General features: G+C 36.5%; 1 protein-coding gene across 4 annotated transcripts in view; it reads right to left on the bottom strand.

Moving 5' to 3' along the window:
* The window catches only part of STK3 (serine/threonine kinase 3), a 294249-nt gene that overhangs the window by 218885 nt on the left and 55848 nt on the right, over positions 1-19516 (bottom strand). For all 4 annotated transcript variants that reach the window (XR_014057367.1, XR_014057366.1, XM_081503347.1 and 1 more), the window contains exon 4: positions 17290-17404. Coding sequence is in view for 2 of the 4 variants with exons in the window: in XM_081503347.1 (XP_081359473.1) it covers positions 17290-17404 (115 nt within the window). In the remaining 2 variants the exon portion in view is untranslated. The remainder of the gene's footprint in view (positions 1-17289; positions 17405-19516) is intronic.

Consider the following 19516-nt stretch of genomic DNA (forward strand, 5'->3'; position numbering starts at 1 on the left):
ATATGCTATCTAGGTTGGCCATAACCTTCCTTCCAAGGAGGAAGCGTCTTTTAATTTCATGGCTGCAATCACCATCAGCAGTGATTTTGGAGCCCAAAAAAATAAAGTCTGACACTGTTTCCACTGTTTCCCCATCTATTTCCCATGAAGTGTTGGGACCAGATGCCATGATCTTAGTTTTCTGAATGTTGAGCTGTAAGCCAACTTTTTCACTCTCCTCTCACTTTCATCAAGAGGCTCTTTAGTTCTTCTTCACTTTCTGCCATAAGGGTAGTGTCATCCGCATATCTGAGGTTATTGATATTTCTCCCGGCAATCTTGATTCCAGCTTGTGTTTCTTCCAGCTGGAAGAAACACAAGGAACAAGATAAAACCCCAGAAAAACAACTAAATGAAGTGGGCCTAAGCAACCTTCCAGAAAAAGAATTCAGAATAATGATAGTGAACATGATCCAGTATCTCAGAATGGAGAAGACGCAAGAAATGTTTACCAAAGACCTAGAAGAGCTAAAGAACAAACAAACAGAAATGAATAATACACCAGAAGCAATCAATAGCAGAATAACTGAGGCAGAAGAACAGATAAATGACCTGGAGGATAGAATGGTGGAAATCACTGCCACAGAACAGAGTATAGAAAAAAGAATGAAAAGAAACGAAGACAGCCTAAGAGACCTCTGGGACAACATTAAACACACTAATAGTTGCATTATAGGGATCCCAGAGGAGAATAGAGAAAGAACCTGAGAAAATATTTGAAGAGCTTATTTCAAATTATCCTAATTTCCCTGAAAATTTCCCTACTATGCAAAAGGAAATAGTCAGCCAAGCCCAGGAAGCACAGAGAGTCCCAGGCAGGATAAATTCAAGGAGGAACACGCCGAGACACACAGTAATCAAACCGACAAACATTAAAGACAAAGATAAAATATTAAAAGCAGCAGGGGGAAAAGGACAAATAACATACAAGGGAACTCCCATCAGGCTATCAGCTGATTTCTCAACAGAAAATCTACATGCCAGAAGGGAATGCCACGATATATTTAAAGTGATGAAAGGGGAGAACCTACCAAGAATACTCTACCCAGCAAGACTCTCCTTCAGATTTGGTGGAGAAATCAAAAGCTTTCCAGACAAGCAAAAGTTAAAAGAATTCAGCTTTACAGCAAAAATCAGCTTTACAACAAATGCTAAAGGCACTTCTCTAGGCAGCAAACACAAAAGAAGGAAAAGACTTATAGAAAATAAACCCAGAATAATTAAAGAGATGGTAATAGGATCATACATATTGATAATTACCTTAAGTGTAAATGGATTAAATGCACCAACCAAAAGACACAGACTGGCTGAGGAGATGATACTTGTGCATATATGCACTTCCACTTAACACATCACTCTGCTTGACATACCTGCTACATTACAGGTATCATTTAATATCCACACACAACAACAGACAGTGGGCACCAACAAAAATTTACTGAGAATCTGTTATTCTGCCCTTGCCTTCATGGCGCTCATAATTTAGTGGGAAAGGAAGGGAACAGGAACAAATAATTATGATATTAAGCAATGCCAGGTACAATAAGATTAGGTATAGGAGCACTCCAGGACAGCAGTGTCTAAGGTGATTATAAGAACCAGTACTGCATCAGAACCAGTACTCTTAAAAGTAAAATCCAAACCATACACTTTAACCCTCAAGGCCTTGAACAATACAGTTCCTGTAGCCTCCACAATCTTACCACATCACTCCCCCATTCAAGGAAGTCTTCACAGAGGAGGAGACTTTTGAGCTGCCTCTTAAAGAATGTACAAAGTTTGTCAGGAGATCAAAGAGGAAAAGAAATACTAGGTATGTGTAAAGGAAACGGGCACAAAAATGAAGTCTAGTACCAGTTCTTTGTGTCTGAATGCAGTGTGTATGGGAAAACAGTGCAAAATGGCAAAGGTAGGTTAGGGTTAACTCTGCTTTATTTGCCTACATACTTTTAAATGAAAAGATGGTACGATCATACTTGAACTTTTAAGAAGGAAACTGTGATAGAAGCCTTCATCTAAAGACTAGAAGCAGAAAAGCTACTGTGGAGAATGTAATAATAAAATCATTTATAGTAGTCGTAGCAGTAGTAGATTCGCAGTACTAGCTAATAGATAAATAAACTTGCTTAAAATCCCAATGGATTTTTTTTAACTTATTTCATATTGGAGTAGAGCCAATTAACAATGCTGTGACAGTTTCAGGAGGACAGCAAAGGGATTCAGTCATACATATACATGTAACCATTTCTCCCCTCAAACTTCCCTCCTCTCCAAGCTGCCACGTGACACTGATTCAGAGACCTCTGTTCTATATAGTAGCTCCTTGATGGTTATCTTTTTTAAATATAGCAGTGTGTACCTAGTCCATCCCAAACTTCCTAACTATCCCAATGCATTTTTTTTAGTCAAAATTTCTAATTTTAAGACGAAGAGATGCCAAAGTATTCAGTTAAGCAGGAAGCCACTGAAAGCAAAATCCAAAACCCTTTCATAATCAAACTGAAATTGCCCCCTCTCAAAAAAAAAAAAAAAGAAAAGGAATTGTCACATGAGCACACCCTCTAACCCAGTAATTTCATTTCTCAGAATGTAACCAATGGCCAGAACAACACAGGTACACCAATCAGTTCAGTTCAGTCGCTCAGTCCTGTCTGACTTTTTGCAATCCCATGGACTGCAGCCAATACATACCTACAAAAGTTTCCTTCAGCTTTGATTACAATGTAAGTTGGAGCTCATTTTATCCAAAGTACCGAAAAAAACACATTCTGTTACATACATACACAGGTCTATTGATATGGGAATATCTCTGAGATACATCAAAAATTGAAAAAAAAAAAAATTCACCTCCTGGCTGGCTTGCCAAGAAAAAAAAGAAAAGAAAAAAGTAGTTAAAAAAAAAAAAAGGCAAAGTATAGAACACCACACATGCAGTATGAATCTCTTGTTTAAAACAAAATATGATTAAAGACCTAAATGTAAGGCCAGAAACTATTAAACTCTTAGAGGAGAACTTAGGCAGAACACTTGATGACATAAATCAAAGCAAGATCCTCTATGACCCACCTTCTAGAGTAATGGAAATAAAAACAAAAACAAGTGGGACCTAATTAAACTTGAAAGCTTTTGCACAGCAAAGGAAACTACAAACAAGGTGAAAAGACAACCCTCAGAATGGGAGAAAGTGATAGCAAAGGAAACAACTGATAAAGAATTAATTTCCAAAATATACAAGCAGCTTATACAACTCAATACCAGAAAAGCAAACAACCCAATCAAAAAGTGGGAAAGGGACCCGAAGGGACATTTCTCCAAAGAAGACACACAGATGGCTAACAAGCACATGAAAAGATGCTCAACATCGCTCATTATTAGAGAAATGCAAATTGAAACTGCAATGCAACACCACCTCACACCAGTCAGAATGGCCATCATCAAAAAGTCTACAAGCAATAAATGCTGGAGACAGTGTGGAGAAAACGGAACACTCTTGCATTGCTGGTGGGAATGTAAACTGATACAGCCACTAAGGAAGACGGTACGGAGACTCCTTAAACAGCTAGGAATAAAACCACCATAGGACCCAGCAATCCCACTCCTAAGCATATACCCTGAGGAAACCAAAACTGAAAAAGACACGTGTACCCCAGTGTTCACTGCAGCACTACTTACAACAGAACATGGAAGCCACCTACATGTCCATCGACAGATGAATGGATAAAGGAGCTGTGGTACGTATACACAACAGAATACTACTCAGCCATAAAAATGAATACGTTTGAATCTGTTCTAATGAGGTGGACAAAACTAGAGCCCCATTATACAGAGTGAAGTAAGTCAGAAAGAGAAATATAAATATCATATACTGACACATATATATGGAATCTGAAGAGATGGCACTGATGAATTTATTTTCAGGGCAGCAGTGAAGGAATAGATCTAAGGACATGGGAGGAGGAGAGGAGGGAGAAGGGGAGATACATGGAGACAGTAACATAGAAATTTACAATACCATGTGTAAAATGGATAGCCAATGGGCATTTGCTGTATGACTCAGGGAACTCAACCAGGGGCTCTGCTACGGGCTGAAGGGTGGAGTGGGGAGGGGGATGGGAGGGAGGGGACATGGCTGTACCTATGGCTGATTCTTAGAAAACCACAAAATTCTGTAAAGCAATTATCCTTCAATTAAAAAAAATTTTTTTTAAATGCATACACATGCACTGAAAGAAGCCACAAGAAACTGGTAACTGATATCTCCTCCAGGAAGTAAAACTGAGGGATGAGTGAGTAGATGCTAAATTCCTCTTCTGTACTATTTGGAATTTTTACAATGTGCTCCTATTACTTTTTTTCCCCTTTATTTATATTATTAAAATGGAAGGCATTTATACATTTTGGTTAAAGGTATAAAGAATTATACAATACAATTTTAAAAGAGCTTCATCTAAAACTGTTAAAATTAGATTTGCTACCTAAGGAGCTAAATTTCTATTTTCTGAAAAACTAACTTACATTTCTTGATTTCCTAAAATTAAATAATATTTTACTGGATAAGACACAATGATCTTTTAATGTTTTTCTAATACTAGAGGATATCCACTATTTCAATAAATATAAAATGTTTAAATCGCTGATAAATCATTAAAAACTAAATACCATCTTTTTAAGTTTCTGCCTTAATAGTAACAAAATACAATTTACATTTGTATAGAACTTGACAGGTTACAAAACGCTTTGACACTCATCATCTTTGTTCCTCACAAGAAAACAATGAGGTAGGTAAGGCAAGTGATACGATATTAGGTCCATTTTAGGATTAGGCATCTGAAGTTAAAAGGAGTTAGTTACACGGTGTATCTGGGGTCACAGAGCTAACATGTAACAAGACAGGAACTGATGCCTGGCCTTCTGATGCTACACGCAAGGGTCCCTCCACTAAACCACATCATTCCAAATAACCACTGTCACAGTGTGCTAAGGAGTCAGGCTCATGACAGGGAGGGAGGGCTCATGGTAGGTCTGGCTGTGAAAGGCAGTCTGCCAGGAGAGGAACGTTCAATATAAAAATAAAGTGCGTGAAAGTGGGCCAGACTTATGAAAGGGAAATAGAACTGGGAGAAATGCCAAGAAGTACAGCAACTAAGGTGAAGACTGGGCAGCTTACCAATTAGGGAAGCCAAGGAAATACCTTTGTAGGTTTAATTTACTTAGTTAGGGTAGAAGAGCAAGACTATTGGAGGGACTATATTGCAATGTGGAAAGATCATAAAGAAAAGCGTTTATAATCCAATCAAAAGATTTCAAAAAGATGTCATGGAGTGTGATGTGTATGACAGAGTTAAGATGTGGCACGTGATTGCTATGAAAAACTCTCGGGGTCTGACCCTACAGCGCACGGTCATTTTAAGGCTGTGGCTTGGAACGTTTAAGAAGCATGTGTGAAATATCTTAGAACTCAATCTCAAGAGACACCAAATAAGCAGCAAGAATTACTTTCCACATATAAGGATTCACTCTCCTAAGATTCTAGCATAGAACTGAACAGCAGTACCTGTTTAGGTTGAGAAAATCCTTGTCAGGGGAAGGGGCCATGGTTACCAGAACTAAAACCAGGGTGAGATCACCGTGGTCTAAATGAAACCATGGATCTGTAATCCTGAAAAGCAGACTTACATGAATTCTTAGAGCAAACACTTATTGCTGACCCAGCAGAAGCAGGCTCCTTGAGATACATCATCCCCGCTGTCCCTTACTGTACTTTACCATGACAAAAGGGAGAAAAGGTTGAGGACCCCATAGTTTTAACCCTGAATATCACCAGATACCTCCTGTAACACTTAACATTCATTTTGGAAGTTATTTTAGAAGGGTGTATGTGTGTTTTATTCTTGGTACATTTAGTTTTGATTTTAGGTTTGATAAATACATAGAAATACCTGTTATTTTTGCCATTTTAACACTCATTCAACCTTCTCCTGCTAACATACCCTCATTTCCCTTGCTGCTGCTGCTGCTGCTAAGTCACTTCAGTCGTGTCCGACTCTGTGCGACCCCATAGACGGCAGCCCACCAGGCTCCCCCGTCCCTGGGATTCTCCAGGCAAGAACACTGGAGTGGGTTGCCATTTCCTTCTCCAATGCATGAAAGGGAAAAGTGAAAGTGAAGTCGCTCAGTCATGTCCGACCCTTAGCGAACCCATGGACTGCAGCCTACCAGGCTCCTCTGTCCATAGGATTTTCCAGGCAAGAGTACTGGAGTGGGTTGCCATTTCCTTCTCCGCATTTCCCTTGAGGGAATCACTATTTCCCCATCATCAGACCACGCATTTCTAGCAGTCAGTTCCATCCCTGCTCCAGGTCAGACACATGTCCTAGATCTAATCCAATTATTGCATCAGATTCCAATGGCCACAGAGAAAGGTACATGACCCATTCAGAAGCAGTGAGGTACAAGACTGCTGGTTTTCAACTAGAAAGGTATAACCAAGCAGCCGTCTTGCCACTGTGAGGCAAGAGTCTGAGAGTAGAATCAATACAGAGGTATTAGAACAAGGAGACAAGTCTAAGTAACTCCTTTCACTCTGAATCAAGCCATGCATGAAACCAGCTCTGCAAAGATTTTTAGTTATGTGAGTAAATAAATTCCCTTCTTGGCTCAAGCCAGTTTGAGGTGAGTTTTCTGTACTTTATAACCAAGAGCTGAAACTGATATAATTTCAAGTAGATACCAAAAAAGTGGGGAGGCTCCTGGAAAAGAGGTTTGTACAAAGCACAAACCACCGACCAACTTTAGAACTGCCAGAGGTTACTCCAGAGATTTCAGTATGAAATCTCTGAAGCTGATTTCTATTTTCTGCCCGCAAACAAAAGGGCTACAATAACTGGGGGTGGGAAAAGTAGAACAAACAAGTCTTTTAAAAGGAACATGAAGGCTTTTTAAAGTCTCCTTTTTGCCTTCATTTTTCTGAGTACCACCTGCCCCAGTCAATAAATGTTTACTCCAAATTAAATTAACACTGCATTTAGATATCTCATTTTATAGAGCTCTTCGAATGTTTCAGCATTATTAGTTTTTATGACATATATGTTACATCAATACACAATGGTGACCAAAGCCTCTTGCTAAAAATTGATGGTTTAGAGAAACTTGAGGAGTTAAGTAGCAATTTCTGAAATACCTAAATTTCAAAAGTAATACTTAAGCTTACATGTAAGGCTTTATCTGAACATCCATCAAGCTTCAGATTCCAATTGCTTTACAATCAAAATTTCTTCCCCTCTTACTCCTTCTTTCTTGGGGAAAACAATACACACATTTAATGTGACCATTAGGTTTTCAACCTGAGGAAAACACTGGAAAAAACAACAGGGCAACTCAGTAACTCCCTTCCACCCCGCACCACTCTACCTCATCCCACCCAAAAACAGGGGCGCGGAGGGTATAAAATAGCCAAGGTTTTAAACAATAAAAAATGTATGGGATTCTCCCAGAAAAACACAAATCTGCTCAATACAAAGTACATACATTAGAAAACATAACTAGAATATTTTAGCCATTATATACAAAAGCACAGAGAGAGGTTTTCTTTCATGAAATCTGGATTGCAGATGTCTGGTAAAAAAAAAAAAAAAATTAATAATCTATCACAAAGTCCCACAACTAGTGATTCAAAATGAAAGCTTTCACTACTTACACCATATGTAAATATACATATATACTCGCTGCTTATAATCCCTTGATCTGAAGAGAAAGAGAACTGATACTCTACTGTGAAAATGGTCAGTGGGCAGACATTTTAAAATCCTTTCCCACATGAAAAGATTCCTGAAAAAGAGATCAGAAGACAACAGAAAAGCACTCAATATATATGGAGTTGTAAAGCCCGTATGAACTAGTATCTATTACACAAAGAGGGAACATGCAACAAAGTGATTAGGAAAGTCAAACATGAATTAGTCCAATAACACAAAGGCAAACATAAACCCTAAAAAGAACTTTATGGAACAGAAATCCACACATCTCAAAAAGATGTCTATTATTAATGATGAAACAAAACCAAACTTTGAAGCTCCAAGTATTAAACCTTAATAGTATGCCTTTACTAAGGGAAAAAAAAAGTTTGAAACACTACATAATGAACATCAAGGCAGAATATATATTTTTAAAATGCAAACATATATCAAAAAGACTATTATGTATAAGGCATTCATTCTAAGGGCACTAAAATAAAATATTCCAGTATATTCTGAATAGCCACTGTCTGATTCTATTAAACAAACTTTCACTGTACCTAAAAATGTAAGCTCTATCTCATGGAGCTTATGTACCTCTCTTGAAAATAATTCAAGGTACCAATGTGAATGCTAAGATTTTGTACTTGGTTCCATAGTCCTCTGTATTATTCTGCTCAAACACATTATCTGATTAATGTTCACAATGCAAAGACACTTCCATCCATATAAGTGAGAACACAGGACAATGATGCCAGTATCAGTGCAAATACATACAGGACTTTTTCTGTACCAGGGACTGTTTCTAGCACTTTACAAATGTATAATCTTCAAAACAACTCAATGAAGTAGGGTGGTATTCTTATCCCATTTAGCAAATGAAAAAAACGAATCACAGAAAAGTTAAGAAACTTGCCTAAGTTCACACAACCAGTATGTAACAGAGCCACAATTCAAGGCAGTCTGGCTGTACACTCTATGCTCTTAACTTTTACAGTTCGATTCCAGCAGTCGGCTATAATTTCAACCCTTTCTTTCCCTCTAATCTACTCTACCACTCTATGATTCAGTTGCTTGCCTGGAAAAATGGGGTTAATAACTGTTCTTACCTTACACAGTTGTTCAGTCCTTACACGAGGATTAAACGCAACAGTCTATATCGTATGCCTGGCACATACCAGTATTACAGCAATGGTTCTTAAAATACCTATCAAATGTCTGTCACTGGAGTTGAGAATCACTGCCATAACACTAAGAATTTACCAAAAAGGATGGTCTCAGTGTGTCCTTCACACTTTTCAAGTGATGCCTAAATAAACCTGACTTTCCCAATCACTGCCATTATAACAAGTTCACCACAAGCGGTCAGGAAAATACATATATAGACAACTCAGGAACTGCTCTCTTCAGTCTGGATCTTCCTCTCCATTATTTTGTGTTCCCTCAATGCCCCCTCCCCCACTCCCACCCAATCACAAAATTATAGTTCATCCTGGTAGAAGCAGACACTAAAAAAATTTCTCTCATATACCAAACTGGACATTTATTGTGTTTTAAGACACAAACTTCACTTGGTATTTTAATGTCATTTTCATCTGCACATCGGGATACGGGTACTCTAAAAGGTTTCAACCAGAATGCTATTCTCCGTTTGTCTTCACCAAGGAGCTACAAAACTACAGAGACTGAAAGAACAACAGCAATTCTCTAGTCAGGGGTCTAGTGCTCATCAGTATTTAAGTTTGCCCCTAATTTTTTGTTGTGACAACATTCTGGGACATTTCTCACCATCCAATTGTGTTAGGGTTTCTCTTAAAGTACAGATGGAAGAGGAAAAACACTGGATGGATCCCATGGTGCTTTCGTATTCAACTTTAGAACACAGCATCAAATTGTGCTCCTCAAAGTAGCTGTATTAATTTAAACACCTAAGGGTATGAAAGTATCTACAGGGAGGTGGGTAGGAAGGGGAAGAGAACATACCACTGATTCAGGTTCAAAAACCAACCTGAATTTGCAATTTGTTTAGTTCTCTGTCTTTCTTCCTTCTAAATTCCCATAAAACTGATGGAAAAAAAATTAATAAATAAACTGATAAAAGAATCAGCACAGGAGAGTACAATAAATTTGGAAGCATTTCTATGAAGAGTTCACAGGCAAGAGCGGGCAAGGAAGGGGTGATTACCAAGTAAACACCAAGGGGGTTCCAAGTTAGAACCAGTGGGTAGAGAGGGAGAGAGTGAGAAGGGGAATGGAAAAGGTAGGCTAGCTTTTCCCCAGGAAGTGAAAAGAAGAAAACAGAACAAGAGTGAGTTCCTCATGCCAACTTTATACATAGAGATTACATGCATCCTGGTATTCATCCCCAGGCCCCAGAAAAGGCAGGGGAGGGGAATGGCTAAAGAAACTGAACAAACCACCTCTGCAGGCATTTCCTCCTAAAGCCAGATACCAGCCAGTTCATCTTAACATTATACCTTCCAGGCAAAAAGCATCGTCCCAATGTTTCCAATGAGAGCTAGTCAGCCTTTCCGGCAGTCATCCTGCCATGGGGAAGATCAGGATCAAGCAAGTGAAGCAATAACCCCAGCAGAAATAGAGATGATTCAGGAAACAGAAAACAACTTTTTTCAAAACTTCTTCTTCTTAGAGTGATTAGAAAAGATCATGCATTCATGTCTCAAGCATCAGGATGCTGAGAAAAAGAAATAACCAAAAACAAAAGAGTTCTTGTAAATTAAAACATAACTGCTGGAATAAAAAGTTCAGTTAGAAGAGTCAGAAAAAAAAGTAGGGGGAAAAAAAAAAGGAGACAGAAAACCTGGGAGGAAAAAACAAAAAGAATAAAATTCAGGAGATTTCACCATCCAACGAATAAAATAGGGGGGAAATTATCAAAGAAATTTTTCCAAAGCTAAAGAAAGACACAAGTTTTTATCTGAAAGGAACTACTGAGTGCTAAGCATAACTAGTAAAAAGGACTCATACGTAGGCACATCCTCATGAAATATTTTGATCCTTACTCAACATCAGAAACATCAGAATAAAGAAAAAAGTCTAAAAAGTTGTGAGGTGGGAGGAAACCTACAAATGAAGAAGACTCTGACAGGCATTAGCTATCTAGAACCTTGCAACACTGGCTGCTAGAAGAGAACACAGGAAAGCTATCAGAGCTCTGAGAGAAACTTAGTTTCAATGTAAAATTCTACATAGGCTATTATCAACCAAGTTTGAAAGCAAAATAAAAGCATTTGCAGACACAGAAGGACTCAACTAGTTGATCTCTTAATTTTGTATCCTGAAGAAGATAGTTTAGGAAAAACACAGAACCAGAGTGAAAAGCCAAGGAAATAGGAAATACAGAAGAAAACGGTGACACTAACCCAGGAGTCCAGTGAAAAGAAATTCCAGGACTACAGCTGAACAGAAGACCTAAAAAGCAATGAGTCCACAGTAGAACAAGAAATCAGGAAGATCCAAAGAATGCTTTCTCAAAGAAGAATCACGTAAACTCCAGGAAGTAGATAAAATGAGTAAGAAGCTAGAAAACATTAGTGAAATGATAAAGATGGCATATGCTACTTCTTCCAACATGGGGGAAAAAAAAGGGAAAACAAAAAATCACAATCCTAGCGTAGATCCATCAAATTAATATATGACAATGATTTTAAGCAATTACGTTTGAGGAAAGTAAATCCATTTAAACCAGATGCTGGGAACACTTTCCTTCAGGTGATCAAGAAATATGACACTAGACTTTTAAAGATGAAAATATAATTCTAGTATATCATTGTTTCCTCTTCCAAGATGTCCTTTGCCCTCTCTTCTCTGAGTCATTCATTCATTCATTTACACATACAACAAATATTTACTCAGCATCCTACACGTCAGGCACTGTCCGAGGAGCGGGGACGGAACAGTGAACAAAGAAGACAAGACCCTGCTCTTGTGGAGCCGACTCTAATGACTGATGACTCCTCTTGCAAGATCATGGTAAAGGGTTCTCTCTTCTATGAAGCTTTCACTGAACTTCCATGTTAGCCTAAGTGCTTGTCTTATATTTTCCCTAAAGAACTCCAACTCTTTACAGAATCAAATTTAGCTTTTTACATATGCATTACCTCAACCAGTCTGTAAACAATGCAACAACAGCAACATTTACTACAGTTATTTGTACCTCTAACACACAGCACCAGGCCTAGATCAGTAAATGTATTAGTAAAGTGCAAAGCACTGTACCAATGCTAATTATTATTTAATAGATGAGGAAGCTGAAGACCCAGATTATAAAACTAGTTTTTGGAAGAACCAAAATTAAAATCCACACTGCTAGGTTGAATTAAAATAAGTGGCCAAATAAAAAACTGAGTCAAAGTGGGAGAGACCAACCTTGGGCATTTTCTTAGAACATTTCCAAATACACAACAAACGTCTAATACGTAGACTCTATTTCTTCCATATGTCAAGGCATAGCTTAACAATTATGCAAAGATCATTTTGAAAGCCTCTAATCAAATATATAATCTATCTTTAAAAAGCATCAATTTCATAGAATTGTCTATTTTTACTTTGCATAAATGCATAAATACTTGGAATGCATAAATATTCAGAGGCTAAATGCATTTAACATAAAATATATTGGTTTTTAAAATGTCCTCACAAGAAAACCTTCAAAATTATTGCCATAAATACTTTATGTATTTATTCCCATAATTACTGGACTTTTTATTCTTTTTAAACTTGAAAACACTTGGAAAAAAAAAAACGCAATGATTACATTAACTTCCAGTAATAACAACAAAAGGCAGATTTCTTTTTCATCAGCCAAATGAGGCCTATGGTTTGAATTATCAGGATATACATTTGCAAAAATAAGCAAAAAATTTAATTTACATAAATATAACTTCTATAAAAATCAGGGAACTAATACAACAGATTCTATTATTTCACACTTTCATAGGTTACTGATAAGCACATATACCTTCTTTGGTATATGATCATATCTGTTCAATAACCCACATCATTAATACTGAATAGTAGTAGCTAAGAAAATTAGAATTTACCTACAAAAATACAACACTAAACAGATGTGTTAGATTGTTTATATTCACAGAAGAAGCAGTCAAGGAATTGTTCCTGTTTCAGTTCAACAAACATTTATCAAGGTTGCTAGATGCCAGTAGCTATTCTAGGCACTTGTAATAGTTTCACGATGAACATATAAAAATTTCTGCCCTTGAGAGGCTTATAGTAGGGGAAACCAACTGCTAAAACTTTTCTCCCAAAGACTAAAAGCTGACTAATAATTAAATGTGATTTCCAAGTACCGGATAGCCACAGTAAGGTTATCTACACATAGGTTTCACCAAACTCTAATTTTAAGTATTATTTTTAAAAAAATCAGTTATTAAAGATATATGATACCAGGACATGAGTTGTGTGTTGTGGGTTTGATCACAGAATCAGGAGTTTAACTCACATATACTTATTATAGATTAACTTATATATAGCATTAACTTATAAACCAAAAGATTCAATAAATACTAACCAAATAGTGATTTCTACTCTAAATGCAACTAGAAGACTCAAACTTTTATCACCCACTGAAATATAAGTAAGTTTCACCTTCACTCTCCCTCTAGTACTACCACCATTACCCAAACTACCATTCGTTATTGGCTCAACTGCCAACAATCCAATACCAAAACTTTGCTACTCAGGTTCAGTTCCAATCACTGAGAGTTCTAATTAACCCTCAAATTTAATTCTATGCTTTTATCTTTTCCTAGGTATTTCCCAAAGAAAATGTCAGGGCATAAAACCTCTAAAAGAGATTTTAGAAATTAAATTTCTAAAAGACTTTGAAAGATTTTGAAATTCTTTCTTTAATATCTATGCTGACAAACAGATAACTGGTTTTTTGACTTTTAAAATGATACGTAAAATACTCATAAAACTATTAGCAAACTGTCAAGCAAGCCTGCAAATTTAAGAAAAACACCACTACCAACAATAATAATAAAATGCAAAGGATAAGCACTAAAAATAAGTAAAAGACCCAATACACAAATGACAAGATGCTTAGTCTATCCAGCAGTCAAAATATGTAAGATAATAACAGTAAAACTCCTAAAATAATGACAGCTAGAATTTATTGTGCTCTTATGTAAGAGTGAATATGCAATAAATACTTAACTAATTCATTAATCAACCAAATTACCCAATAGTTAAACTACCTGGGAAAACAGGGAAAGTTTCAAAGAAGAGCTGACAACTGAGCTAGTCCTTCATGATGCAAACTCACTAGACAAAGACTAGGGGTAAGGAGAAACACTCAAAGGTGGGGGAGCAGATGAGGCAAAAGCATGTACCAGAACACTAAAACACGGACCCAGCCTTTATTCTCAGAACCCATTCTTACTGTGAAGCTGAAGTGACAGGTTATAGAACTGCACAGACAGGAGGGAGGTCATATAGAAACAGTTTTGTACTTGAAGCTAAAACTTATTAACTTTTTTTTAAAGATATGTAACTTAATCAGATTTTTTGTCTTTAATTTTTACAGAAATATTTGATCAAAAAACCAACAGCACCTATGACATCTCTTATATGTGGAATATAAAAAGAAATACAAATGAACTTACTAGCAAAGCAGAAACAGATTCACAGACTTCGAGAACAAGCTTATGGTTGCTGGTGGGGAAAGGATCAGGGAAGGGACAGCTGGGGAGTTTGGAATGGGCACGTACATACTGCTATATTTAAAATGGATAACCAACAAGGATCTACTATATAGCATATAGAAGTCCGCTCAGTGTTATGTGGTAGCTTGGAGGGGAAGGAGGGTTTGGGGGAGAATGGCTGAATCCCTTTGCTGTTCACCTGTTCACCTGAAACTATCACAACATTGTTAATCAGCTATACTTCAATACAAAAAAAAAAAGATAGCAATAGAACTGAAAATCAAGAACAGTTCATCCCTAATGAGATTTCTTTCAAAGACAAGAATAATTCTACAAAAAGGGTGTTACTTAGGTGGTTTTCCAAGAGTCAATCCTCTTAAGATAAATAAAAAATGTAAAATAAATTGCCAACCTAGAATTCTTTACCCAGCAAATATATCCTTCAAAAATAAAGTGAGATAACATTTTCATACAAGAAAAAAAAACAAGAGCAATTTTATTACCATCATAAGGAAACACTAAGGAACACTGTTAAGGCAACTGAGAAATGCAGAAAAAGAATAAAGAGCAAAAAAAGTATAAATTTAAACACCATCAAAAACAATAAGAAGAATTATTATTTAAACAGTCTTGTGCTGTTTAAAATGTACACAGAATTATAAGAAACAACAGAGCATGTAACAAAAACCAAAACAGCATATAAAGCCTAAAAGAACATTTTCCATACTCTTGGGAAAAAGACTGATTGTTCTGTGACCATGAAAGCAATTAACTACTGGAGTGAGTGTTAACAGGTCAAGGACAACTGTTTCACTGGTCACCTTTTTTGAAAGCCAAACAATGTTTTGAAATTCAAACAATCAAGATTATCACTCCAGTGAACATTCCTAAAAAATAATCAAATATTAAACAGGATGATAACTATCCCCCTATACTGCCAACCTTCATAACAATGGTACTCTTTTTAAATAATATATAAATGAAGGAAAAGTAGCATAAGTAGTAGAGAATACTTTTGAGATTTAACAGGAGCTGCTATCAAGGCCGGAGAAGGCAATGGCACCCCACTCCAGTACTCTTGCCTGGAAAATCCCATGGACGGAGGAGCCTGGTAGGCTACAGTCCATGGGGTCACTAAGAGTCGGACATGACTGAGCGACTTCACTTTCACTTTTCCCTTTCATGCACTGGAGAAGGAAATGGCAACCCACTCCAGTATTCTTGCCTGGAGAAGCCTGGGGATGACGGAGCCTGGTGGGCTGCCGTCTATGGGGTCGCACAGAGTCGGACACGACTGAAGCGACTTAGCAGCAGCAACAGCAGCTATCAAGGCAATACCCAAAAAGAATATATGTACAGCTCCTGAGCCATCTCATGCAGTTCTGGATTCTTTTCTGTATTTGGGAATCAGACCCTTCCATACCTCCCCAGGCCCAAGGAAAACCAACTTGTGAGAACAATGATTAGACTATTTCAAATGTATGATCTCCAAACATGTTAGGTGGAATCTGCTTTCTAAAAAAAAAAGTGCAAATAGGGTAAAATCCTTCCTTTGATAACTGGTGAAGGAGATACCTGAGAATAATTATCCCATCCAAATCTACCTTTCAGAACTATAATATACCTTCATCGTATCTATTTATTAACCACAAGAAATAAAGTATTTTTGTATACTTAGAATACATAGAAGATTGTATTCTTCCTATGTACTCAAAATGGTAACATTAACATTTAAAATAAATAAAATAGATTTCCCATTCATACAGTATTACTCTGTATTTCTACTTGGTAACATTAAATACCAAATGCACTGAGTTTAGCCCTGAAATGGTTTTAAAACACTTCTCTAACTGGAGTATAATTATTTTCAATTAAAGCATTGTTCTGCCACTCAGGAGTCATCTGATTTACATAAATGTTAGTTAAGTACCATAGAAATCCTAAAATATATAATTAGAATGTCACAAATCACTTAATCCATTCTGTCAAAACAGGGATTATTTTAACTTCTGTTTCACTTCCTTTTAAAGAAATCCTATTTACTTTATTTTCTCTAACAGAAAAAAAAAGTTAGTAGGATAAACTTACAACATACTTCCCCAATCAAACTTTAAAATGATTCTGGTTAACCACAAATTGACTCAAGTAGTTAAGTATTTTTCTGAATGCATTTTACTGAAACATGTCTGACAACATGTAATAATGACGTGTAGTAACTGGGATACTGTTCTACAGAATTACAAATTATTTCACTGATTTATTATGCTTAGTCATTCACAGATTTTAAAAAGGTCATTTTGGTCTTATAAATTATCCAAGTTAACTAGGTACATTGCTAGGCTAAAGTAAACAATTTTGTAAATAGCTCTTTTACTTAGTGTTAAAACATAGCCGTAAAATTTATCATTAAACAACACATTCTCACTAAGCTGAATTTACCAGAAAAAAAATTATAATTGAGCTCTATTAATTTCAAACACCCTGAGATATTTGGGGAAATAAGACAAAAACTGTTCTTCAGTTATTTTTAACTTACTGAACTCAAGTTAATAAAGAACATGCAACACTGATTCCAAATGAAGAAGAGGAGTGCCATGGTGGTTTCTCGGTGACTAAACCAAAAATTATCCTAATAAATTAAACAATCATAAGACTCCTGTATTTGCCACACAAAGATCTGTGACTAATTCTCACACTTCATACTAGATCCTTTTACACTGTAAAGTCTTTTTTTTTCACACTAATATTTTCCTTGTAACTAAACACTATATAGTCAGCTTCTAAAATATGAATCTTTAGAAATGAGATTGGCAAAACAATTTTAAAATACTTACTGTTTTGTTTCGTAATCTAATTATGTCTGAGACAGAGCCAGCTCCACAGTACTCCATAACAATCCAGAGGTCTGTGTTCTTAAAGTAACTGCCATAGTACTTTACAACATATGGGCTAAAGAAAAATATATTGACAATTAAATTCAGTTAATTCTCAAAGAAAATTATTTCTTAATCCCAATGCAAAGTATTTTCAGCATTTCATAATGTTCCAATAAGCAAACTTAATGAGTAAACTATTATACATGGAATTGTTTCTATATAGGGTACACCAACTATGTATAATTAGGCTTTAATTCGTGGATGAAATTTAACAGGATTACAAACCAGAGGAGGTCCAAATGTTCTGAGTGATTCCCAAGAAAATAAAGCTTTGTTTTGGCAAAGGACATACTATTTAACATAAGGAACAAACGAAAATATTTTACTTTAATTAAAGCATTTTAAACATAAATCTTTAAAAGATTTTGTATCAAGTCAAATATTAACACTCAATTTTATATTTCAATAAGGCCTCCCCAATTTGTTTAATTCTTTTATTTTGACCTTTAAAATCCTAGAGAAAAATCATTATAATTTTTTTCCTTTAAATTCAGATTATTAAAGTTATTGACAATTTTAAATATTTCTGAGCTGAGGTCTTAAGTTTTTTAGAGTAGAATAAACTATGTTTATAGCCAAGTTGCTTTTAGGAAGACTTAGAATGGGGCAAATGACCATCACATTATTAAGAATATGCTATGTACAGTGATATGTAAAATATCCTGTCCAACTGAAAAAGGCAGAATATCAACATTCACAGACTAAATAAAAAGATGAAAAAATATAAGGAAGTATAAAGGTGTACACAGCTTAAATACTGTAAGAGCCCAAAGGTGGAAGTGAGCATGGCAAAATCACGCTAGAGGACTTTGTAGGAATGGTGGGATTTGAATTACGGGGGGAAAAAAAACCATTAAAACTTCAAGATATGGGTGTAGAAGAGAGATAAGAACATTTGGTTGAAGAGAAAGACCATGAGCAAAGGCACAAAAACAGAAGGGGAAAAAAACAAGAATGATATGTTTAGGGGACAACTTGTTCAACAGCTATTTCTATAGAGAAGCAGCTATCATGAAAAGTGTATCAGTGTAAGATAAATAAGACACAGGAATCAAATAAGCAAAACAGAACAATAGAGAATGGAAAGTACTATAAAATACAACATAAAAAAACTACCAAAAGAACAGATTAAGAGAATTTGAACAGGGAAAGACTTCTCAGTAAAGCCTTTGCAAGTTTAGCTGTCTTCAAGTCAAGGGTAGAACTGATTGGTTGGAGCTTAAACTGAAACAGGCACCTACAGGGCTAGAAGTCCCGTTTAATCCCTACTGCTCCTCATTCCCTCTTGCACAGACTTGCTTTGGTCTCCTTGTGGTAGTTTTCTCCCCCATTCTAATCTATGTTCCATATAGTTGACAGGTGAAAGTGAAGTCGCTCAGTCGTGTCCGACTCTGTGACACCATGGACTGTAGCCTACCAGGCTTCTCTGACCATGGGATTTTCCAGGCAAGAGTACTGGAGTGGGTTTCCATTTCCTCCTCCAGGAGATCTTCCCGACCCAGGGATTGAACCTGGGTCTCCCTCATTGTAGGCAGACACTTTACCGTCTGAGCCACCAGGGAAGTTGACAGGTAACTTTCCTTTAAAACAAAAGTAAAACCTAACCATGTTGCCTTCCTGATTTTAAAAAACCTCCAATGACTCTCCATTACCAAAGGGAAAAAGAACTGCCTCATATCACATACATGACCTTTCAGAGTCTACCTCTCTACCCACATCTGTCACTACTCCCCATCTCACACCTTAAATTTGCAGACAACACTCAATTTTGCTAGGTGGAGGGACTGGAAAGTATTACCAAGAGTACATAAATATTCACTAAAACATTTAAAAGTACTTCTTTATAAATAAATCTAAACCATAGAACCAGAACTTTAACTGACAGGAAACATAAAGAAGCATTCTTGACATAAGCTTCTTTAGGGTATGACTGCCTGTGTAGAAACTTTCATAGGAAGTACTGCTCTTATAGCTGGCTGTGCATCAGAATCTCCTGGGACTCAGGTCCCACACCTTAGAGCTTCTAACTCTTAAAACCTCTACAGGTGACTTTGACATACACCCACAGTCAAGCTTCACTCCAGAAGATAGATGGCATATACTTCAGAGAACTTTAAATATTAAT

The sequence above is a fragment of the Giraffa tippelskirchi genome, chromosome 6 (genome assembly GCF_054371585.1).
Source record: "Giraffa tippelskirchi isolate mGirTip1 chromosome 6, T2T-mGirTip1v1.2.pri, whole genome shotgun sequence".
Lineage (NCBI taxonomy): Eukaryota > Metazoa > Chordata > Mammalia > Artiodactyla > Giraffidae > Giraffa > Giraffa tippelskirchi.